This window comes from Corapipo altera, unplaced genomic scaffold, assembly GCF_003945725.1.
Source record: "Corapipo altera isolate COAL_440 unplaced genomic scaffold, ASM394572v1 61411, whole genome shotgun sequence".
Taxonomy (NCBI): domain Eukaryota; kingdom Metazoa; phylum Chordata; class Aves; order Passeriformes; family Pipridae; genus Corapipo; species Corapipo altera.
The window spans coordinates 23,959,782-23,985,900 of NW_020884875.1; the positions used below are offsets into that span (position 1 = coordinate 23,959,782).

The 26,119-nt window shown below is 36.9% G+C and overlaps 1 protein-coding gene across 4 annotated transcripts in view; it reads right to left on the reverse strand.

Annotated features, from left to right (window-relative positions):
• Positions 1 to 4,087: 4,087 nt before the first annotated feature.
• MLLT3 (MLLT3, super elongation complex subunit) overlaps positions 4,088 to 26,119 on the reverse strand; it is a 117,908-nt gene continuing 95,876 nt past the window's right edge. For 3 of the 4 annotated variants that reach the window (XM_027635087.1, XM_027635086.1, XM_027635084.1), the window contains 6 exons: positions 23,958 to 24,036; positions 20,475 to 20,607; positions 18,843 to 18,942; positions 15,958 to 16,029; positions 14,073 to 14,144; positions 4,088 to 7,657 (listed from right to left, as the gene is read on the reverse strand). In XM_027635087.1, coding sequence (XP_027490888.1) covers positions 7,526 to 7,657; positions 14,073 to 14,144; positions 15,958 to 16,029; positions 18,843 to 18,942; positions 20,475 to 20,607; positions 23,958 to 24,036 — 588 coding nt within the window. In that variant the 3' untranslated portion in view covers positions 4,088 to 7,525. Of the gene's footprint in view, positions 7,658 to 10,276; positions 10,339 to 14,072; positions 14,145 to 15,957; positions 16,030 to 18,842; positions 18,943 to 20,474; positions 20,608 to 23,957; positions 24,037 to 26,119 lie in introns of those variants that run through there. The other variant, XM_027635085.1, reaches the window with a different exon arrangement.

Here is a 26,119-nt window from a genome sequence, read left to right on the forward strand (position 1 = left end):
AGACCAACTCTAAGACACATGGAATTGGAATTGAAGCTGAATCAGGGGAAATTCAGATTGAACATTAGGAAATGGTTCTTCACCAACAGGGTGGTTGGGCACTGGAACAGGCTCCTGAGGGAAGTGGTCACAGCACAAAGCCTATCAGAGCTCAAGGAGCATCTGGGCAATGGCCTTCATCATAAGTTTTAGTGTTAGGTGGTCCTGCAAGGAGCAAAGTGTTGCACTTGATGATCCTTATGAGTCTCTTTCAAGTCAAGATATTCTGTGATCCCTGACAAAGTACTTTTGTAGGAGGAACAAATGTCAAAGTGGAAAAAAAGGAGAAAACATATCCATACTGTATTATATACTTTACATACCTAGATTAAGCATAGAACAGAAAGTTAAATTAGAAGCTTAAGTTGCAGTTAAAAGAAAAAGAAAACCATGCCCTGCAGGTACCAAAGGAAAAATGGGGTCTGACTCAGTTTGGTAATAATGTAACTAAAAGTATATAGTTTGAATAGCCCAAACAGGACATTAAAATGAACATCACTGATTTTAGGGACAGAGAATCAGGGACAATTTTCTGTCATGTAGCTTTCTCAGATTAAAACCAAATGTCATTCAGACATTTCAACTACACACAGTTGTGAACAACCACAAGGAGAAATTCAGAATATGTCATGGAGACAGTTAACATAAATGACCACTAATGACATTTTGGACACAAGAACTCATTCACCAGATCACCTGGAGCCAAACAGATACTTCTGTTGGGTTTTAAGATTCCTACTTATCATATCATCAGCCTGGATTACTTCAAGTCTTTCTATAGCTTTACTCCAGTTTTACATTTCACCTTTTATGGTAAAAGAAGTCACTAAGGCAAAGATTCTTGCTGTTAGGAGAACCTCCTAACAGAGGAAAAATATTGTCCAGAGTTTTTATTTGCAACCTCTTCTAAGTCCTCAAGGGAAAGTTCAAAGAAGACCACAGTTCTCTCTAACCCTTAATGTTACACTAAATTCATTGCTAAAAAAACCTTGCATTTGATTAATCACTTTAAGTTTATATATCGATGTGTTCCTTGTTGTTTCATTAAAAAAGGATATTCATAGCCTAGTTTTCTGGCACTTGTCTTGAGTCAGAGTGGGGGAGAAAAACCCCACTAAAACTCAGTAAGTAATTTCTCTGTTTATTTTTTTCCAATAAAGAATGCATCCTCAGCTCTCATCCAGACACTTTGTGCTGCTCTGACAATAGGAAGAGCCAGAATATCCTTGTAACCAGTTACTTGGCATCCCCATTCAAGAGAAGAAATTGCCCAGACTGGATGATGGATGCTTTTCCTACTCTAAACTGCACAGCAGTCACAAGTCAGACTACATGATCAAGATTTATGGTCTGATAACTGTCCCACTCCCAATTATCCAGATGACCATGGATAAGGCTGTGGGATGGCCAGTGTCTTCTTCACCTTGGCCTTTGCTGATATGGTCTCCCAAGCCTCTACATCTAGGGACAGAGTTCAAGGAAGAAAGGAGGAACTGGGAGATGAGGATTTCTAACATCTCTTGAGAAATCCTGTCCCCCATGGGTGCACAGGACCTGAAAGGAAAATCCAAAGGTACTAAGCAAGCTGGATGACACCTCAGGACAGCTACTGCCTAACATCTTGGACAGGTGATGACTACAGAAAGGCAAATGTGGTACCCATTCCCTAGAAACAGAAAAGAAGGGTGATCTGGTGAACTACAAGCCAGTTATCCTCTTCTCAGTCCCTGGGAAATTCATGTAGTGTATTAATCCTCTTGGAAATTTCTTCCAGGCACATGAAGTTGGTGGCTGTGGCAAGTAGCAGGCATCATGTGTTTATCAAGAGTAAAACAGAGAGCAATGGATGTAATTTACTTCAATTTTAGTAACAGTTTTAACAGATTCTGCCATTGTATTTTCATATTCAGGCATCAGGTCTGGGTGGGGAGATAGCTACATGAGTAAAAAAATTGTTGGGTGGTCAGGTTTAAAGGCTGGTGATTAATGGTTTCTGTTGTATCTGAAAGCCAGTTAGGGGTGGCACTTTCCACTTTCCACTTGTCTTCTTACGTCCTTCTCAAATAAAGTAACAACCACATCACAATAACTCCAACCCAAACCTAACTAGGTGCCTACCAAGCATGAAACTTACAGTGGGGGAATAACAGTGTTGCAAAAAAGAATTGAAATATTTAGCTGAATAGGCGAAGTGAAAAAATTTAGCTGCTCATGAAAGCTGAAACAAAACTGCTTCGTCTTGGATAGCCTGTATGAGGCTGGCTGAGCCTATCGTGAATGTTTCCTCTGCACCACTCAAAAACTAAGCCCTCCTGCGGCATTTTGCACCATTTTCTAGACCACCCACTCAGACAAGGATACACAAACCACATGTGCTAGGAATGTTTGCCCTGCACTGAAAGCAGTATCAGCATTACAACCATATTATTCCTTGCAGCCAGGCTTTTAATAGAACTTACTTATATTTTCAATACCTTTGATTCTCTCATGGTTTCTATGTAGTCACTTTACTGGCCATTAGATGCTTAAGGATTTGAAAGGGAAACATAATCAGCATTATCAGAGTAGAAATATTTTTAGCAAATACTTCCTTTCCTTTTTTTGCTCCCCTAAAGAGATAGGTTTTATTTCTAGGTCTTACTTAAAACATGTAACTGACATCTTCACAAACCACTATTTCCTCAATAGGACTCAGATCTTGCATTCTGTCTCCCTCTGAGCAATGATAAAAGGTAATAATTTATTCCTTACTGTGAAGGGCAAAGTTTACTAGCAGAAAACTCAGCTTTACAGCATCAGTTCTCTGAAGGAACATACAAAATTCAAACCCCATTTGATGGAAGATTCAGGAAACAGTTATTTCCAGTCAGAATTATACTGAACGATGATAAAAATACATCCCCTGCTGCATTCACAGGCCTACATTTGACTTTGCTCAAACTTCCAGACTGGAAAAATTAAAAGTAAATGAAAAATGCAAGATTATCACTGTGCAGTACCATCAATCTGGCTGAGATAAAACACAGAATGTAAGTCAGATGCAACACAAACAAAATGTGAAACAGACATTAGCAACTCAAACAATAAAACATCTTAGAGTTTTGTATGATGCTGCAATCTCAATCTCCCTCTCTCTCCAGTCAGCAACAACTGCACCAGATTTTACAGTAGCGAACAAAAGCAGCTGTATTACGACATCTTTTCTTCACACTTTTTTTCTGTCATTCTTCCCCCACAGGCTTTGTTCTCACTGTGGTAATTCTTCTATTTCCTGTCTAGTCAGTGGCACTTCTTGCTGCTCAGCCATATGCAAGGCCTTTATATGATTGTGTTTTGGTGTTAGTTTATCTGCCCAGACACAGAGCCATCCTTGTAAATGCCATTGGTTTAGCAGCATTAATGTCCTGATTAACTCCCAAGCATGCACAAATGCATTGCAGATATATGTGTTTTAGTCCTTGTCATCTGTTGGTAACCCTTTTATGCCCAGAAGTAAAGCTTCTTCCAGTAGTGTACAGAGTAGCTTCCTGGTGTACACTACATTCCACTGTACGCTGTTTAACAATTAAGAAAACTATTGAGGCCTATAGGAACACAGTCTCACACTTGTTAAACTTTGGAACATGTCTTGTACTGCTTATTTTTGCAGTTTCTGCTAGCTCCTACTATGGCTGAAAATCTGATAAAATTTTCATCTTAATGCTCAATTTCTGCAAATCATGGACTAATGAGCAAACACGAAACAGACTCTATAGACTGAAACAAGAGTTTGCTAAAAGATAGTCTGTCATTAAACTGCAAGTGGTGAAAGATGGGATATGGTGTGTACGAACAAAGATGGTATGAGGTGAATCCTACCATCAGAGCAATGTCTGGAGTAGGATAATGTATACAACAACTGAATGGGGCAATTTTCACTTCAAACAATTCTACAGTAAAGAGTCTTGAAATCAACAGATCATTCAAAAGGCCCAAAACACTGGTACAGCTTCTAAGAAAGGAAGATGTTACCAAGTAAGGACCAAGGACTCAAAGCAGATTGTGAAAGTACTTTATTTCACTGTGAGAATGGGAAAGAAAAACAATGGGCCAGGCAAAACCCAAGAACTTGTGATTTCCTTCCCAGAGACTAAAAGAAACTTCAATAGAAATATACTGGGCTCTCCAAATGCATTGTACTCTGTGTACTTTGTTTCTGAATTGAAAGCACAGACTTTTCCCAAAAAGACCAAACCAATGAAGAGAGAGAAATGATCAACCGCTTCCTACGGTCCAAAGGCTAAAGACTGAGCATGGGTTTATTTTTACCTTGGAAGACTCTCTTCACTTCAGTGAATACCCCTTCCTCCTTTTTTGCTCTTTCTCTTTAGCATGGACTAAGATGGCCTTCAAATCTAAACAATATTGAAATTTTTGTAAAGCCTCTCAGCAGATTCAGATTTCTAAAAAATACCAAAAATTAAACCTTGCCTACCAATTTGACATTCACTTTCTGACTTGTAAAGTTACTTGTGAGATGAAAACTGTCTTTGCTACTGGATACAACTACTGCTCTAGTAACAGTGACTCACTTATGCTGAAAATTACTTTAGATATTGGAAGTTACTGCTAACCTCTACCTGGTCACTGCAATGAGTTAATCTAAATTCTCTCATATAACTGTTTTAAATAGCTTGATGTTAAGTAGAACTCCAAATGTTTGCCAAAACACTTTAACCCATCCCAAAGATCAGTGCTCTTAGACATTAAAGTCTGGGAAGGTATCTTCTATTTTTTTCTTTAAGAGAAATATGAATGTCAGAAATTAAGTGAACATGGATTTATTTTCTTTCTGTATACACAATTAGATGAAAACAGTAAACTTTTAAACTTAGATCAAAACTTTGTAGTTCTATTTCTATCAGAATTTTGTGAAAAAGTCAGTACACAGATAGACACCTGCAGCCTATTTTATTCGCTCCCAATGAATTAGAAAACTTAAGAGTTTAAGTACAATCCACAGCTTGCACGAAATTCAGCACTGATTTGACACTGTAATTGCTGTCTTCTCCCTTTTATGCCTATTCTCCCAGTTTCTCTTTTCTTCCACCCCTGTTCGCAGTGTATAATAAAGCTTATCTGATATTTAAAGGATAAAATGATTCATTTCACCATTTCTAAAAAAAAACAGTGCAATAGTCATACTAGAAGTATCCCCTTCTGAAACTCAATGAGTCTTTACCACAAGACTTAGTTAGAAAAGTCAAAATGGACAAATTTCTATATACATCTGGTATAACTAAAAGACAGGAAAGTTGAACACACATTGGTAGACCAAAGATTTTTAAGGTTGCTTTTAGATTTCCAAACATTTTCATATAAAACAATCAATAAAAATTGAAGTTTATCCCCTTCACATGCACCCCTATTCCCTTCCCCATTATCACCAGCCTTCTGTCAATAGTAATGTTAACATTATACTCCCATTCCTTCACCCCTCCCCAATTGCACATTAAGACACGGACTTAAAAGAACAACATAACGTTTCAAGTATGCTTCATGCCAATCATCAATAAGAGTCATAACATTACTGAAAAAGTACACTTATTCTTTGGAAGCCTAAGAAGAACTTCCTGCGGAGTGTGATCAAACAACATCTTAAATAAGAAAAAAGCCCCCCAGCCAATACATATCGTGCCCTTTCAAAAAGAGTAAAGTGTAAAATTTTCTTTGGACTTAAAGAAACAGTATTAAGATTTACTATCTGAATAAGAAATAACCCCAATAGTTTTTCAGTGCTGCACAAACTGTGCACATGAAACAGTAAGTCATAAAGCTACTACTGTTCAGCTCTACACATAGAGACTACATGTGGCATATAAGCATACACGACATACTGGCCTGTCCAGTAACAAGATACATTTTTTAGGCTGGTAAACTTGAATAAACCTTTGCATCCAGAAGTATTTTTTAATTCTTTCCTATTTTCTTTTAGGAATTTGCATTTCTAATAGAATGGTGATGATTCCATCAAGAAACCATCAGCAATATGAGAGCATGAAGCACTGATGTGAAACTGAGTACACATCCTCTCATTTGATAACGCATGAACAAAGATCCTAATTTTAAGAAATAATAGATGCTATGAAAGAATACTCATTTTTATAGACAAGAAGTTCTTCTGGAAACACAAGCAAGTTATTGAACAGATACCAAAATCTGGGAAGTGTAAAAAGCATATATGCGCGCGCGTGTGTGTATATATATACACATATATATATACAGGTGCAGTATATATGTATATATAAACACACACATACAGACAGTATCATAGATGTATTTATTCCAACATGTAACTGTATAACAACATTTTTATTTTAAAATAAAAGGTTTTAATTTAGCAGTTTTAAAAAACCAAACAAAACCAGAAAAAAATCCCCAAAACAAACTAAGCAGACCATATAATATATGAGCAAACAAAAATGTTACGCAAAGATTTTATGGTAGAAGTGAGTCACACACTGGCAGCAGAAGAGTGTTGAAATTCATAGTAATAAATAGCTCCAAATTAAGAATTTTCTACAACATCTTCTTTAAGGACAGAACCAGTATATTCTTTTATGACGATCCTGCAGAACACCTTCACTCTAATATATATCTAATTTTGTAACATTACAACAGATACAAGAATGTAGACTGCAAAAGTTGCCAGATTCATGACAGTATACATAACATTTTTTGTTAAAAATCCTATTGGTTTATTCACTGAGGCTAGACGGCAAGTCATATGATACTATTTGGTGCATTTTTTTACCATGGTCAAGATTAATAAGTGGACAGAATGAAGGCGCTGCGGTCCAACTTGCTCTGGTCCAGCTCACTGTGGCAGACAGGAAACGAAATATACAACCACTGTTTGTTCACTAAGTTTGTATCTTGTTTCCTGGAACTGCAGAGGTGGAATCAAGACCTGTAGTGTTTTAATTGATAGTGAAAGATAGCCAGAAGTGGCATTTTAACATGAATAAGGTTACTAGGCTTGTGAAAGTACTGCATCAAAAGAGCACACATAGGATCCCACTACTTGCAACATCTGGTAGCGTCACTCAATGACTCATGGACTTTAGGATACATGTATGCAGTAATAAATAGATCAGTTATTTAATAAGGCAGTGTGTTGAACATGCATTCATCTTGTGGACTTGAACACCACAGAGAGAGATACATGATATCATACACATTCATTAAGAACAAGTATTTTTGTTTGTTTTTCTATGTTTGTTTTTCAAGGCTATCCAGGCAAACTCTTCCAGAGCATTTTCTTCTTGAGAAAGAGTGATCCTCTAAGTCTGGTCACTTTTCCTTTCCTTATCAAGAGATGATGACTGTCTTTAAGGAAAAATAAAAGCTGAAGAGGATTGCTTAATTTTTTTTCCCTGTTTTGGTTGCATCATTCTACATATGTCATTTAAAGAGCAGTATTTTGATGCAGCCAGATGCTGAATCCTCAGGAGGTTCCAGACATTTCCAGGTAACTCTGTAGTTTACGGACTGTGGTTTTGTCCAGTGAACAAAGATCAAAGTCAAAGGTTGTATTTGTGATGTGAAAATGTCCAGTTTCTTCTATAAGATTTACTATCTGAAACAAAAGAAAAGATGCAGTTGAAAATTCCAGTTTAACATGCCTACTGAACATATTAACATGCCACCAAGTATCATGAAAGGCCTCAAATGAGCCCAATTGCCCCAATACATGCACATTAAACCACTAACCCTTCCTTTCTAACACGCACTATTGTCCAAACTACAGTACCTCAATCGGTCGGGTTTTTTTTTTTAATCATCATCGACCATAATGTCAAACATTTACTATGTGCATAGCTGCTAAGCTGGTTATATTAGGAAATAATTGGCATGAGCCTTTCTGCAAGCAAGGGGAAGAAGTCTACTCCATATCAAACAAAAAATACATTTAAGAGCTCTCACATGAACTGTCAGTTTATGTACTAGCAGTTATTTCTTGAGTAACAGACTTAAATGTAATTTTTTAGCTAGATCAATCCTGAAAAGACTCCTAGCAATGGCAAAACATTGCTTCTTCTTGTGACTATTTAATCTATAATCATAAGTTTCATTAAAACAGGAAACAGAAGAGCTGTTTGGAGTTCTTGAGAAGAATAGAGACTAAAACATCTCTCCTATAAGCAAAGGCTCACAGAGCTGTGACTCTTCAGTCTGGAGAAGAGAAGGCTCAGAGCAGATTTTGTCAGTGTGTACAAATACCTAAAGGGAGAGTGTAAAGAATACAGAGCCAGGTTCTTTCCAGTGGTACACAGTGACAGGACCTGGGCCACTGGACACCAACTGAAGCACAGGAGGTTCCTTCTGAACAGGTGACACCTTTTTCCTGTCAGGGTGACCAAGCACTGGTACAGGTTGCCCAGGGCAGTTGTGGAGTCTCCATCCTTGGAGATATTCCAAAGTCATATGACATAGTCCTGGGTAGCTGGCTCTACATGTCCCTGTGACCTCCAGAGATCCTTTCTAACCTCAACCATTCTATGATTCTGTGAAATCAACAGTACATATCTAACTTGTGTCTTTCTCTAGTAACATTTTTAGTCTCTGAATTGTAGTCTACATTTTTAAAGAATCATCATACTCATACTGAATTGCTGTAAAAAGTAACTCCAGATATGTTAAGCTCTAGGATGTCCACCTACCTAGGAAAAAAACATTAAGCATCTTGAAAAGCCAAAGCATTATTTGTCAGAGAGGACTATCAGAGTGCCAACACACTACAGCTATGAACGAGCCCAAGAGAGCAAAAGGCAGCCCATCCTGAAGTGGGCCTCTGGGTAGTGTCATGGACTAACAAACATTGCTGCTCTTCTCAGTCTTTCCAACCATCCCTTGTGCAGTGTTCAGGTTAGACTCAATGTCCTGTTTGAAACCTTCAACTTGAAACACATTTAGTTCTTGGGCTTCCACATATACCTCCACTGAAACACTACTACATTCCTTAATTGTCTTGAGCTTCGTTACTGTGACAGTAATTCCTTTTCCACAGCTGGAGGAGATACAGATGTATGCACGTTATGTCTTACAGAATATACCTTAAAAAGACAAATCTGGTAGGGTTACACTAACTTGACAAAGAACAATGAATTTAAACTAAATATTCTGTAATTTTCCACTCTGCATTTCATTATATAAATAGGTATTTTTTCTTCTCAGATCACAGAAGTAAAGACTATGTTGATGATAAATAAAATAACGTCATGTGTATTGTCAGGCATGGAATGACATGGCCCAGGATAGATTAAACAGAATGGAAATAAGTTAAACTAATAAAAGGAAAATGCCTATTACAGTAAAAATCTCTCTTTTCAACCACCTCCTATTTTTCCAAGTTGGAAAAATAAAAATAAAATCTGTTTAATTTGGTTCGCAGCTGTCCAAAATTCTGCGTTTACTAACACTCCATTTAAATCTATGCCTCTTGTTTGCAATTTTTTTCCATATGGGAATTTTTAATCTAAAATGACCAGCTTTATTTGTCCACTTGTTGATTCCCAGATTCTCGTAACACTTTTCCACTTCCTACTGTTCTGCAATTGATGTCAGAGAGAAAAAAAAATCAAATGAGACAAAATTGACTGTTAGCAGAAGAAAACTTTGATATGCATTGTCATTCTCATTTCTGGCACTCTCTTGAGCCTCACCTAAGAGGGAAGCTAAGGTAAGGAGTCAATCCAACCTCCTTTTGTAAAGTTTGGAATCTAATCTCAGGCTTGGTCTCTGAATATCCACTGTGTGACAAATAAATGGCTGCACAAGAAGTCTACAGAAACTGAGGCCAGGAAGATGTAGCTATTTTGAATAATTCTGTCTAACACTTCCTTGTGTTACTGTGGAAGAATACCACCCCTCACAACCCCCACTGCAATATACCTGATTTTATAAATATAGATTACACAAAAGTGCTAGCACATGTATTTTTAAGCTGCCCTGCATATTTTAAGAAATGGATAAGGACTTTTACTGATCAAGTTCTGCTTTGGGCTTTTAAGCTCTAGGTCAAGGGAAATATAAACATTTTAAACATATCCCTCATTCCAGCCTCAAGAAATACAGTCACTATGTCTGGGCACCTGGTAAATCAGACTGAAATGAACCCAAAAGGTTTTAATGGATGTACTAACATGTATCAAGATAAATCCAGAGGGCTCAATGAAAAACACTTGCCTGTGTGCCAGTCAATGAGGAATTCATGACTTACAGTATTAGCATATGCATCCTTGTGCTATTGAGAAATACTTCAAAAAGAATAAAAGGTTGAGACTAGTGCTAGGAAGTCTGACAGTTCTAACATTAAAAACACAGCATTAAAATGTTTTATTTGGAGAGCTCAGGCTGCAAAGAACAAAAATATCTCATTTGTTACTGCTGTAGTAAGCTTTGCTTTTCTGCTGTAAATTACATCTCTGTTTACCTAATGTCTCTCCAGCTCAGTTTCATCATTATCCATCATAGTATAACTATTTATCAGCCTTTAAACAAGCAAATGAGTGTGTTTGTATAAGGAAGCCAAAGTGCAACTAATGACATAGTCATTTTTCAATTTATGGAGGGGTTTAGGCCATGTGATAGTTTCCAGACCTCCAAGCTGCCCCTGGCAGAAAATTCTCAGAAGATAGTTGCCATCTGAAGTTAAGCACCTTGTGGACATAAGCAATGTAATTTTCAGCCATGCTGTGTACTCTCAATTTCTTCCTTATGTCTGTGCTGCTTAGTGCACAGGGTTCCAGATTTTTCACGAGCTGAAGATATGACTTCTGATGCTTTAAAATAAGAGGCAAAGTCTTACCAAAAATGTTGTTGCATTTCACAGGGTCACATTAACATTATCTGCACCGAAGCTGCAGTTAGGAACACAGCTTTAGTCAGTCAAATTTGAATATATTAGACATGCAGCATTAATATTTGATGGCAGACTCAATTATCCTATTAACTGAAAATCACAAAGTTAAAAAAAAAGCCTAACCACTACAAATTCCAATGTCTCTTTATAGTGAAAGAGGTGGGAGAGATCTTTATTTTTAAAATGTAATTTCAGACCAGTTTCTATCTTGCCATGGTCCAACAGTTGTATAGAAATTGCTCAGCTAATTTTCACAGGATTAATTTCTTGGTCAAATGTTCTTTTTCAGGTCTTCTCCCTCTCAGGCAATTCTTATATATCTGTAAGTAGTATTTTATATCAGAATTATTTTGCTATAATTCTAGGCACTTGGAGCACAGTATCACATCTCTCCTTGCCTTCTCCCTTTCTCAGCTTCCTTTAACAAAGTGTCTCAAAGAAAAATGCCTCTCTTGGAAGAAAGCCACATTCTCAAACAGATCCATTTTTCTCATTTCCAATTTGGCTGCATTCCTGTGTGTTATCATGCCTATGGACTTAACAACTGAGATTGCAAAAAACAACAATAAAAAAAAAGCCCTTTTCATGTCCCACAGCATACGTTTCAAAAGCCTGTGCTTTTTACATTATCAATGCCTTCATTGTTCTTTTGCAAGTCCTTTCTCTAAAAATTCCCTCAAAGTCTGTGGGTAGCAGACTTTGACATGTGCAAGAGACTATTACCTGCCCTAACATAAACTAGAGAGATGACAACCACCATTCAGTAACAAACGACTCCATCACCACCACCTTTAACACTCTTGCAGCTGTCTACAATTTTCTGTTGCATATTTTTGCACTCGATCCCTCTTCTTATACAGTAACCACCATCCCTTTCTGCAGTTTTGCCCCTTGCTCTCCTGATCTTTGTACTTCCTATAGTCTATCCTTGACCTTTATACTTCCTGTAGTCTCTATATACTTGTATTTCTCAATCTAGAAGTTTCACATTCATTCCTAAAAACTTTCTCAGCTCTGTACCTTTTTAATTTCTGTGCACCCTGGAAGTATTTTACATTAACTACATAGCTGCAAAGCAGTAAGGACATTTAAGATGGGATGACAGTTAATTTGCAATGCAAAGAAGAAGTGATTTTCTGCAAGTTATCCATTCAGTATTGTGAAGATATTTCTGTAAAATGATAAAATCATAGGAATTATTGAATTAAGGGATTAAAGGTTTTAAAACTAAGCTGTATTTTGTTTTATAGCAGCATAGACCATTTGCTAGTCCGGACTGGCTAACAGATAACTGGTAACTTGGCTCTTCCACTCATTTCTGTAGGTCTCTGTAGCCATTTTCAGCTGTTGCTACAGAACTGAACTACTGTTGCAACCTGCAGTCTGGTCATAAATCCAGCTTTACTGGGGCTGTATTGACAGCCTGCATATGCTCTAAACCAAAGGAAACAATCTGCAAGAGCAGCTCCCCCCAAGAAACAAGGCAACACCAATTCTACATGAAACTTTCTTAATCTGAGTAATAATATTTAAGTAATCATAGATTACAGTATTAAAATTACTCACTCTTAATGCATTAAAATGCCTCACTCTTAATGCAAGTTTAGAGGCAGAGTTGGTGAAAGAATCCTTTTCCCGGTTTGATAAATACTCTCAAGAAGAAAAAAAAGGTCTATTTTAAAATGCCCAAGAATATACTGCTCTTTTTAATTTTCATCTTTTCCTTTAGCTGCTCCAGGCTTATCCTGTCAGAATTTTAAAAGCTCCAAAGATGGAGCACAGCCTCTCCAGGACTCTCTATTCCACTTTTAGACTTCCCTAATGTGGAAAAAAAAAAGGTTTCTTGGTTGTTTTTATATTTGCTTTGCATAAAAGGTTTTGCAGTTGATTTTCTTTTTCGAAGTTTCACATGAAGCTGACAATGCAGCCCCAGTGAAAGCTTGGTTTATGGTTGGGCTGCACAGGCTGGGACAGTTGTTCAGTTCTGTACCGACAGCTGGTAACAGTGTAATACTAGCTACAAAGGCCTGCCAGAAGCAACACCATTTTTAAGAATTATGAATAATGTGAAGTGGATTGAGTGTTGCAATTGCTACTTTTTAGCCTCATGCACAATAATTTCCCAAAGTAGATAAACATTTGACTCTGCCACCGTTCTGAATGCATGCTTTGGTTCCCTTGGAAACTTGGCAGTCAACAGTAGATTAAATATGAAGGATAACCAATATGCATCACTGTGTGTTGTAACACAAAATATGACAAAGTTATTGGAATTCATCTTTAATTGAGAATATCCTTAACCAAGGTCTTCCTTTTCACTGACCTCTCAACAGTTTTCACATCTTTACTAACAATATTGAGCCTGAACTAATAAACAGATTAGTGGTGGGACTTGCAAAATACTGTTACCACACTCTGCTGAGAAATTTGACATGTGATTGCAATCATTTAGAAGTGGTAAAAATTTCCCTCTTTACAACATCTCCACAACTGGCACATAATTGTGCTAAACATAATAAAACCATCTGTGCTACAATTACATCTGCTTTGTTGACAGTGCTTATTCTTCACAATCTGTAATCCAATAGTACCTGACAATGGCACCCAAAACCAAGAATAGTTCTTACTATTGGATAACCTTTCAATACATTTTGAGCCTTTTAGGTTTCTACATTTTCATATTTTACTTGTTCCATGACTTCAGAAGATTCACCGAATATATTATATCCTTCCTTAAAGTGGATTAGACTTTGAATTCCATGTTTTCTGCCTGCCACATTAAAACCCACTTTAACGGTTTCTGAGAAAAGGCTGGTCATTTTCAGGAAAAAAGCAACAAGATTTTTACCAAGTCACATCTGTATCCATTCTCCCATCCTGTTTTAATAATTATTAATACAGTATGCTAAGAAACATAACAATGAATTGGTGAGAAATTTAGCTCAGACAGGCATTTTTTTAAAATTTGGTTTTTTAGTGTGAATTTAAAGTATGTGTAGCTTTTATGGATTATACAGGTTTGAAGGCTATTAAACCTGATAATAGAGTTTTAGATGAAGGCAAAAAAAAATAGATGTGACTTTATCATTTCAATGAGCATGCTGTGATATCGCATGAGAGTGCTCCTCACCTGCTGCAGTACATGTCTCTCTCTCAATGTCATTAATCTTCTGTGGAGCTCTACCAGTTCATCGAGATATGCCTAGAAACAAATCCCCCCCATAAACAACTTGTTAATTAAGTCATAGCTATGTATTTCACAAACTTCAGATGTCTTCAAAACCAATACAAATGGAGATGTTGTTTTCAATCTTAGAATGTCAGAATACCCTGAGTTAGAAAGGACTCACAAGGATCATCGAGTCCAACTCCTGGCCCTGCACAGGACCATCCCCAAGAGTCACACCATGTGCCTGAGAGTATCATCCAAATGCCTCTTGAACTCTGGTAGGCTTGGTGTTGTGACCACTTCCCTGGGGAGCCTGTTCCACTGCCCAACAACCCTCTGGGTGAAGAACCTTCTCCTAACATCCAATCTAAACTTCTCCTGAAACAGCTTCAGGTCACATTCCCTTGGATCCTGTCACTGGTCATCAGAGAAGAGATCAGTGCCTGCCCCTCCGCTTCCCCTTGTAAGGAAGCTGTAGATTGAGATGGGGTCTCCCCTCAGCCTGTTCTCCAGGTTGAATAAGTCAAATGACCTCAGCCACTCCTCATTTGGCTTCCCCTCAAAGCCCTTCACCATCTTACTGCCCTCCTTTGGATGCTTTCTAATAGCTTTAGATCCTCCTTGTATTGTGGCACCCAAAACTGCACAAAGGACCTGAAGTAAGACCAAGCTCTTCTTTGAGCTGTATTTTCTTATTTAGAAGTCTGGCTTTCTCTAGCTTAATGCAACCCAAGTACAAGTTCTTGTGGTTTTTTGATAAAAAACCTGACAAAAATCAGATGGTCATTTACTGTAGAAGATAATACATATATCTCTACTGCACCAAAAGGCATCAAAAGACTGCGGATGCCAAAACAGTATCTTTGAAATATCTCCCACCTTGCAATGTAAGAACGAAACCCAAATCACAATGAAATCCCTCGTTCTGTCTAAAGCTATGTAATTATTTCTTTTGTGTCAACAGGCAGATATAAGGGGAGAGGGATTAAGCAAGATTAATTAAATGGTAAATTCCACTGCTTCCTTAATGGAATGTCAAACACATCCCACCTCTCCACCCAATTATCAACTTTCTCCTTCAGCATGAACCACCAAAAAACTTTTTTTTGCTTTTAAGGAGAAAGAGATATGGCATCCAACTTAAAAATTCTAAAAGCATATGGATCAGAGCACTAAAAAAATCTAGCTGCAGATACTACAACTTTCATCTCTTGCGTTATCGCAAAGTCTCCACTAATACCAGTAAAATATGAACCTTCAGAGGAACTCGTCCGCAGTGGGCAATTGTGTTATGTTCACTCACATAAAGACTTAGAGCTCTTGCCCACAGCCAGCTGACATGTTTTTAAACAAAACTGTCTCGCACAGTGTTAAATTAACAGTTGCTTCATATCATTCTAGTTAACATGCTAAAACTGTTTTTGCCACTTCCTAATGCACAGCCTTCAGAAAGGATTCTGGAAAATACATAGTTGTTTTTTTGTTTTTTCATAGTTGATTGATATATTGGCTAGGAATATGTCTGTGAATTCTCATCTACAAAAATTATCACTTCCTCTGTGAAGCACAGTACAAACTCATCGGGGAGAGTAGATAAAATAAATAATAGATGGTAGATTCCCAACTGGTGACATTTGCCAAACCACATGTACTGAAAAGAAGGAAAAAAAAATTCAAAATATGACAGAAGAAGAAAGAATTGCAGAAAAAAATGGAGGGAAAGATCTGCATCTAAAAGAACACAAAGTCAAGATGTACTTAGGTTTTCATTCTCTAACAAAGATTGGTGTTTAGTAAATGCATTAGTATCACATTCTGAAGCAGTTTATTGTTATCTCTCATTTACCTTATCACAATCCCCATTCTTTATTTGTTTGTCAGGTTTGTTTTGCTTTATTGGACTTTTCACTTCTAAAATCTGGAAAAGAATGAAAACCCCGTAAAAATTAAATGCATTATTGGATACAATTACAAATGGAAAATTCTGCTATTGGTTAATAATACAAACTCAAAACTGAGTTCTTCATTCTTTAATCCATATAACCTACTCATATTTTTCAGAATAAAAAGTAGCTTACAGCAGAAAATGATGAACTGTTGGAACAAAGTGGCAGTGATATTGTTAATCCTTAAACAAATTAATTTCATGTCACTTAAAGCCTTCCTAACACTTTTTTTTTAATCCTTTTCATGCTGGTAGGATAAGAGTACTTTGCAGATACAAAATGATGCTGAGGGTCTTCCCAGTGATTTTGAAATATCACACGAGCAGTGTATTTTTCCTGTTTTTTTTTTCTCCAATGCTATCTCTTTTCTTTGACAATAGAGTTTGAAACAATCTTTGAAATGATCACATGAGTTGTAACTGAAAAAGAAAGTGATTGAGAGCAATTTCTTTTGCACTTACATAGTACCCTTCCTTCAATGCCATTCAAACCCATTTACATCACACATACAAATCTAGAATGCTTCATTTGCTACTGAACCACAGTCAAGAAGAGTATATCAATAAGCAGCAAGACACCATGCTTAATATGAAACTTTTAGGACTAAAGGGAGGAATATTTGGGGGGAAAAGAACTGTTGATTGTTCTTCCAATTTTTTCCACACAGAACACATTTTTTGAAGTTAAAAATAAAAAAACACCATGTCATTCCTAACCTGGAATAAAACTAGTTCTTCTGAAGAAGATCAAAGAAAACTAAATAATCACAGATGATGGGAGATTATGTTTCACATTTCATTGTGAGACTAACATCACTAGCACGATTAACTCCAAATCCACACTAAACAGTCATAACACAGAATAAAACGCAGAATTAAAACAAGGAAATAAGTCTGTAAAAAACAAGTCTTCTACAAGCCTCATTGACAATTTTCCCAAGTCTCTCTCTCATTTCTACTTCCCTTGGTAAAAATGACTAAATTACATATATGCTTCCCGAGTGACCAGCATCATAAGAATTACAGCAGGCAGGCAGCTATTTCCCCATAGAGAGAGAGTGACTGCAGATCTGAGTTAATCTTACATAAAGAGTTATTTAGCCAAGAGTGATCAGAAATCAAAACATACATTTTTAAAGGAAAATCCCAGTTCTTCTATTCAACACCCCCCTGGGGTTACTGCTGTTTAGGCCAGTGAAAGAAAAGTCTTGTTTTTAAAAAAAACCCCAGATCTCTAGTCATGAATCCAGTAACTTTTAGATGCTTTTATTGTTTTCAGAGGAAGAAAATTCTTGGTTTCAAATAGAACCCTAGCAAGAACACAGTATATTTGAAAAAGTTGCTTCCTTACAGTGCTCTAAATGTGTAGTTTGAAATCTAACATCTTAAGCACTCTTGTTTAGATGAGATACAGCACTAATCACATCTGAGGAAGCTTATACAAATACTAATTCTATCTTAGCTCTTTGGTTCTATGAATGAACTTAGTCAACAAAATCCTAATTTCATCAGTAAAAAGCATCATCCTGGCAAGTAGCATTACGCTATCAAGCAGAGGGTTAAAATGTGGCTAAAATGGTCCATACAATTTGAATTCTCACAATGACTCCCTAAATTTCTGATTTTCATCTTATTTACAAAATTCAGCCCAAGTATAGAAATGGAAGAAGGTATGTAACATTCAGTTTTGGCTAGCACACAGCTGTTGTTCAGTGTGTCTAAATGCACAGGTAGACTTTCTGTTATATCACCAAAAGGCAAAGGAACACGAAAGATATAACTGAGTGGGTTGCCAAAATTGAGACTTATAATTATTTAACAATTACATTGCCTCTGTAGGAGTTAGTCTTCATCAAACAACAAGCCATAAGTGTTTTATTTTTCTTCTGTTTATGAGCCCAGTACATGAAATATTCTTCATCCTTATAGTTAGCTTTTTATTTTACCCCAAAAGACTCTCTCTTAAAAACTTGTAACTTCTGTACAGATAACTTAAAAAAATCTACAATGCTTCTGGTAGATAATAAGAATGTTTTCTGGACATGGTATCACCTTCTCTCTTTGCACAAAGTACTTTCTAGGTTTTTTTTCTTTTTTTCTACAGTGTATTTAAACTTAAATAACATGAATAATAATATTTGGGTTTGCTCTGTAGCTTGTATTGGAAATCTTAATAGAAAAACAAGGACAAGTAAATAATATCTGCCAGATAATTAAAGTAGTTAATTTAAGAAATATAGAAAAGTCTCATCCATGAAACTCACCATCTAAATCACAAACTTTTGCTAATACAGGTAGACACTCTTCTAACTATATCAAAACTGTAAGCAGTCATTTATTGCCAGTGTCATAACTGCTTTGTGTATGATACAACTGACACTGGGAGTGTATTATTGCTTGTAACTTGTATTTTATTTTATAAAGAATATAAGCTTTTATGTTTAATTTTTATATTTAGAGAGCCTTACTTTATGGTGGCTGAGGGCAAGGCAGCATCCCAGAAGCATTTTGTAACTCTAGGCAATTTGGTTCTTTTCTTCGAAAAACAGAACTACCTTATGTTCCTACCTCAAAATAACTATGTTAGCTCTTACAAATCTGGAACAAGTACTCTAGTGTGAAGTAAAAACTATTGTGTCTGCAAGTGGAGTAAAAAATATTGTATCTCCTAGATAAGCACTGGTGGGGGAGAGGGCATGAGATGAACGAATAAACTCCTGAGTTTGATGTGAGCTGTGTCTACTGCTAATACAAACCCCAACCGTATTTTTGAATTCTGACTTTACCTGGCTGTTGTTGGTTTTCAGTAAAGGTGGTGCTGGTTCATGACGTAGTGGTGAGGAAGCTGAACTGCTATCACTGTCGCTGCCATCACTCAGACTAACCCTATGAAAAAGAAGAGCCAAAGCATTACACCTGCAGACAAAGGGCTGTCAATAGGGTGAACCAAGCTTGTATTTTGAGGTATGGAATTAAAATGACCAAACTCTTGCTAAGCGAGCCATCAAGGTCACACAGAAGAGAGGCATCTGAGCAGGGCTGCACTCTGGAAAAAGCTCGGTGTAGCACAAAGAAGGAGGCTGCCTGCCTGAACTTTTTGAGATGAAGTGTCCAGTTAACACAGCAGCCAATGTTACAAAAATGGATGAACAGCTACAGCATTATACCGCTGCTCCCAACAGTGTGAGTCCCTATCTCAGTTCGCAGCCATGTGGAGGAAGGAAAGTGGTTTTTACAGATACTCTTCTGCTCTTCTAAAAGCTTTATAAACGGCTGTGCTTCCCACCTGAACAAGTGTTTTACTGAAAAGTTCCTTGTTTATTGTCATAAGTAACACATTTTTTTCCTGGCTAAAATTTAAAAACTTAGCATCTCAGGAGAGGCCACATGAAAAAACCCAGCTCCTAGTCAGTTTCACCCTTCATTTACTTACGAACAATAGACAATACTTTTTCGAGGAGGGAGAAGGAGTTATTTGGGATAAAAAGAAGTTAGAGAAACATAAGCCTTAAGATTTCATTTAAAAACTGAAACAAAATCTCCATACATGGAGACAAGTTGAGCTTGAAACAATCCTTTACACAGTCACTGATACAAGTTCTCAAACTGCTAGTCATCTTGGTCTTTTGCTCCTTGATTCCATGTGCTAACGTACACCAGGGAAGCAGCTGACATTCATTAACGTTTTCCTATTACCTTCCCATTTAAACAGTAGCTGACACTGGCACTCAGGTGCTATGCACTAACAGTAAAACCCTCTGAATCAGATAAAGAACCTAATATGAAAAGTGTTTAAGAGACCGTTTCAGGCTTTCCATAACCTTCAACACCATTTGGATGGAGCTTCAAGCTACCTGAAGAACAGATAACTTCTGGAAAGCCTTCTGAAGGTTGCAGCAAGGATGCAGAAACTTTTTTAAAAAAATTAATTTCTGTGACAGATGCTTGCTTTACCTTCTGATGCACTTTTATTCATTATCTACTGCATGCAGCATAGAAATTACTTGAATTTCAAATTTCATTGATTCTGATTCAATTTAACAACCTAATCTAAAACTATTAAGCAGAGAGGTCTTGAAAAGGAGACTTTGTATGGAATAGTTTACCCAAAAACTGAAGGACTTAATTTTCTCTGATTTATGCCAGAAAGTAATGATGACTTCTACCCTCAAGTCACAATCACATGAAATCCAGTAAAGTCAAATAAGGATCATCATAACCATATTGATTAATACAGAAAGAGTTTGTATCGGGAATGGCTAATTTTGTTAGCTTTTAGAAGCTGCTGCTTTAAAAAGAGTCTAAATTTTCTGCACGTTTGCTACTTAGCAGTCTTTGAGAACAGTAGACCTCACTTCATTACTAACAAGTGCTACACATCTTGGCCACCAAGCTACTTGCAAACACAAGACACTCACCTGCGACTCTTGCTTCCTCCTTGTGTATTTACAGGTTGTTCCAACTCAGAATCATTGTCCTTCTCGTCTGCTTCATCTGATTCATCTTCATTATCGTCTGAATGCAGATCTTTCATTATAGACCTCAACAGACCTGAAACAGCAGAGACAATAAAATACACTATGAAGTTCACTTTGCAGTGTTTCGAGCAATTCACTCAGTTTTGAAAACTACCCTCCCCACACAGTGTTGAGAGGGGATAGTCTTAAACATTAGGCATATGAAGTGATGCACTGGGGGCTTATGCTGCAGGGAGTTGTCCATGAATCATTTACTCATATGAGCAACTCAGTCAGCTTCAACAGACTTACTCATGACAGTGGAGGGACTCATGTTCAAGTGTTTGAACAATTTGCTCTCTGGACCGTAGCTAAAGTAAGTAAAACACTGTCATGACAGGAGAAATTGACTTTTACTGTATTATTGCTAGAAGCACGCTTCTTTTGCATTGTTGGGGTTTAGTATTTTTTGCTTTGTCTATTATATATGTGAGTAAAGATCTATGGGGGCATATTGATCAGCAATGGTACCTTTGTTAGACTAATCCATGTATTGAGAAGTTGGATCTAACAAATCATTTTGACTAACTCGTACTGGCCAAGGTAGTCTTTGTCTTCTTTTATATATTTAGCTTTAACTGTTCCTGTTATTTCAGGATTAATTTCAAGTTGAGTAAGCACTTTGCCTATGTTGATACGTACTAAGTACATTAATCCCACTCAACATCATGTTATCACTTTTCCTGAATTAACAAGAGGTACAAAGCTTGAGTTGCTCACAAGACTGCATTAAACTCAGTTTGGGTTCTGATTTTTACTCTGTTTTGCTGTTAGAGACAGTTACAAAAAGAGGAATATGTTTAATAGATCTATGAAATGTAAAACTACAGCTGCTTGAAATAAGAATAGAAAAAAGCATATTAGAAGAGGGAAGGAAGCAAGACTGGTGCCACATTTACCTCTAAAGTACTGCTCATCTGAGACACGAAGCAGCAAGTAAAAGCACCAGTGATGGCTATAGGAACAGCAATTACTATTACAGTTGTGTAATTCCTTCAGCCTAAGAAACACAAAGTATTAACATGAACAAGATGAGCCTCCAAGATGAAGCTCTCAACTTCCTATTTGCTTATGGGGAAACTGAGTCAAGAAGTGTCCTCCCTGGTCACTGTCAGCAGAGAAGGCAGATCTGTCAGTCAGTGCCATACTCATGAAAGGGACTCATGGGAGGAACAGCTTTATGGACTATTCCAGACCTAGCAAGGTTCAGGTGATAGGCATTTTGACTAGTTTTGTACAAGTGACTTCAAAGCCAATGTTGAGAATGTTTTAGCACTAAGGCTGCACTAGAACTTTTGTAAATTGGCACAGTTTGGGCAGGTTCATAACTATTGTTTCTTTTCTCTGTTTTCACACCCTAGGGAAGTAAACCAGATGGTGCTGATGAGCAAACTCCTGGTTAACCAGACATTTGACTAGGTGACAACAGAAGGAGAGCTATATAGAAGTGCTTCTTGTCCATGCACCCACTGCTGATCTGTAGAAGTATACATTTTTAGGTATTTTGTTTCTAGTATTGGTTGCAATGTCACTGTTAACCTTCTGTCCTTGTGAACAGTTACTTTAAAATTCCATAGCAACCTTTTTAAGGGGCTGAAAAGTTGTTACTTCCTAAAGGGTCAGAATAGTTAAGGAGAAACTGAAAATTAATTGCTGCCCATTAGTTGCCCTTGGTAAGGAAAAAGAAATATTAGAATAAGCCCCAATGACAGAAGAACTTGGAAGAACCTTAGATTAGCCCACTGCTTACGAAAAAAGAGGTGAAAAAAGTTCATGCTGTGGTTTTTTGACACTTGAGTGAGTGCTGGAGTCTGAATCAACAGAAAAAGATAAACAGCCCTAACAAGTAACTTCTAGTTATGGGAAAAAGTATGGCTTTTTCCCAGAGCACAACATATGGTGTCAACATGCCAGGGTACACCCAGTATGTCATTCCTTTGATATAAAAATGCATGGCCTGGGCAATGAACATGTTTAGTTAATTGGAGTTTCTGGAACTCCCAGAAAGAAGCAGTAATCACTATTTACTGTGGCATGAAAGAGAAGATGTATATACCCCTTGCTCTTCAGAGCTGTTCACATCAGAGGACAAATCTCCCCTCTATTCCAGAGAAGGTATAAAGAACTGAAAGACAACCTGCAATATCTCTTATATATGAACAGAAGGGATGGATGGGACCAGTCTGCTTAGAAGAAAACACTAAGTCAAAAGGTTTTTGCCCAGCATAAGAAAACAGACACAGAAATGGGTATGGAAATCTTTTATCTTGTAATGGACAGTTCACATCACTAAGGCAGTTTTCATGAGAATGAAAATAGGGTTTCAGAAGAAGTGTATCTCTTTATCCCTAGATAAAAATCAACTGCCTGAAGCCAGTCAACCACAGCTCACTTCAGCTCTTCCTTTCTTTCATGTATAGTAACACTGCCAGAAAACATGAGATGTTTTTTTGCCAGAAAACATTAGAAAATCAGTACCAGTCACCTACAGAAAGGCAATAGGACAGAGATGCATCATGCATAGATATATTTAAAAACAGTCTGCCTGAAGCACTAATGTATTGTCATAATCTTAAATCAAGTCTACCACTGAGGAATAAAAATGGATAAAACGGAAGACAATTATGTTTAGTCAAAGGCTGCTTTTTTAATGCTCCTTATCCAAACAACAAAACAAAAGCTCATTAAGAATGTATCAGTTGTAAAATCTTATAAACCCAGGGAAAGAAGCCAGGCAGGAACTAAGTAGTTTAATAGATCATGTAGAATGAATCTCAACTTATTTACAGAAAACATGCCTTGGCCAGGTCTCCAGGAAGAAAAATCCATTCTTTACCGAGTTCCAAGTAAAATGAAATTATTAGCCAAAAAATCAAAATGCAAACTTAAAGTCTAACCCTCATCCTTCCCTGCCACATATCTAAAGTAAGTACTCTATGCTCTTACTTTCCAATACTATGGGAAGATCACGGCCCTTCGAAGGGGTCAATGTACACAAATTAATGGATTTCCATGGGTTTCCCGTGGCAAGCCACACACTTCCAGAGCTTCAGATAAAGCCAGGTGCCATGATAACTAACTCTGTGGAAGGACAACTCAGAAACAGAAGCTCTTTTGAGTTTACCATCTGTTAAGTGACTGTCATGTATTTAATCGTTAAAAACAAACAACCCTTACATCCTTTTCTCAGATACCAGTTTCTCCTCTTTTATTTTGACCTTAGCTACATCTGAAAACAACATGAGAAAAAGATTTAAATCAAAACTGTAGCCAGTTCAGGCAGTGAAAGGCAGAAGAAAAGCAGTAATGAGATGCCACCAGTTCTGTTTTTATTAGCCCCTTCATTTCACGCATTCCTTTCAATTCTTTTTCCTCTACTGGTACCTTGTTGTCTGCTGTTTTGAGATGGTGTAAAACTGGAACTGGAACTGGAGCTGGAACTGGCAGGACTCGGCTGTTCAGACTTCAAAGGGAAAGAAAAAAAAGAAAATAAATAACATTTTTAGAAACATTTTTTTGCCTAAAACTCTTACTGTTAGTTACTGCCTAAAGCATTTGGTCAAGAAAAAAGAACTGTGGAACAGAATAATGCTTAAAATATCTTTATTTCAGGTGTCAGTGAGGCAAACATTGTGAGAATTGCTCTTGCACTCACCATACATAGACACTAATATATCATGTTTAGTTCTTTACTAAAGCCTAACAAGAAGTTTCCATTGCCTTGTTTGAAATGCTATAAAACACGAGATTCTAAATGAGTTTATAATAGACCTAAGGCAGCTCTGTCCTTGTCACACTGTAGATGCAACATTTTCCAAATTACCAATGATCGGGTAGAACCAAAAACAGAAGACCTGAGCAGATCACACTAAATGCCAGAAAATCTCAGACAGTTTTCTTTTTTCTTCCTTAGAAAATAAGTCTTAAGATACAGATTCAAAATAAACTTTTCTGCTGTTATCAGATTTCTGCTAATCCTAACACTTTCCATATGTATGAAAACCCTGTAGATTACATATTGTAACAGTGATTGAACCAGAAGGATTGCCTTGTCAAAAGAGAAATTATCTAGAATTTACCAGTTGCAAAAAACTAAATTTTTAAAACAGTTATTCAAATAAGTATATATCATTTAACAAACAGTACTATACATTCTTTTTCAACTGCTGTTTAAAATGTGTACCTTTCTCTCTAAAATTGATGAGAAAGACCTATTGTTTCATCTAAAAATTCTGTATAATTTTTCTCATAGAGGTTATGGCTTATGAGGATAGTACTGAAGAGTCTTGCTTCCTGCTGCCAGGTTGCATGTCTCCATATACCTTTTTGCTGTTTCTTAGACTCAGCGGCTTGAAGTTTGTGGGTGTTGGTACGTACTTGCACACTCATCTGCGTACATGAGGCAAAATACAACTCTGGTATGTTGGTAGAGGGGATGCTAACAGAGTACATAAAAAAAGAAAAAAGTGGCCATACAGAAAGAATAGTGAAAATCCGATTAGGAAGTAATTGTCTAAACTTATACTATTGTAACCTGCTTACACTTCAAATTTCATAGAACTGTGATGTGTTGTCCAGGCTAACATTTTGTGACTCTCCTTGCCAGTACAATATCCCTCATGATTAAGACAGAACTAAATTTTTCTCAAAAATGACAGCAATAATATCCAGTCTGTAAAACTCAGTTTTCACACAAACAGGCTATCTAAGCTTAACAGTTGCTTTTTCTCCATAAATCAACCTATTGTTGCCCTTCATATTAGAGCAGGCAGATTTACCACCATTTGTTGCCTTTTCTCACCATGAGAGATGTCTATTTGGGCAATAGAATCTTTGAGAAAAACACCATTAACATCTGCTCTCCTTAAATCAACATCAGCTCCAGTTCTCACAGACACATAGTCAAAATACAAACTTTACCTGACTGTGTGGGTATATACTGCTTGAACACAAGTGAGTTAACACTGTGCAAGGAAACCCAACCCAACCAACAACATGACTCATTTGTCAGTACCCAGAGAGATTCTTACATTGTCCACAGGATCAGACTTTTTTGAAAAACACTGCAGCATAACTCGACGCTGCTATAAAACCCAAGTACTTTTGAAAGAAAGAAACCTTTTTTCCTTCCTGAATTTCTGTAAAACCATACAAAATTTTTAGCAGTAATTATGATAATATGAAACAGACTGCAGTGATGAAGAAAAAGCGTCAATGCAAACTTAAAAGACATCAGCGAACTAAGTTCAGTCTTCCAGATTCAGGCTATTCTCAAAACATCTGTCAATTTCTGCTTTTTGCAGCAAAATTACTAGCTGAGAACTGGTTTCTGCACATGTCCATTAACTGCATTTTTCCCTTATCAATTTCAACATGAACTTTAATAAACTGTAAAATCCATTCCCTTAAAAAATAACAAATACTAAAAGACTATCATATTTGGCTTAAAATACTTTCAAATGCTAAAACTCTAGGAAGCAAAAAATCCCACGGGCACAGAGACTGTGTCACTATTAAAACTTCACTACTTTTTTTTGAACTAGTTT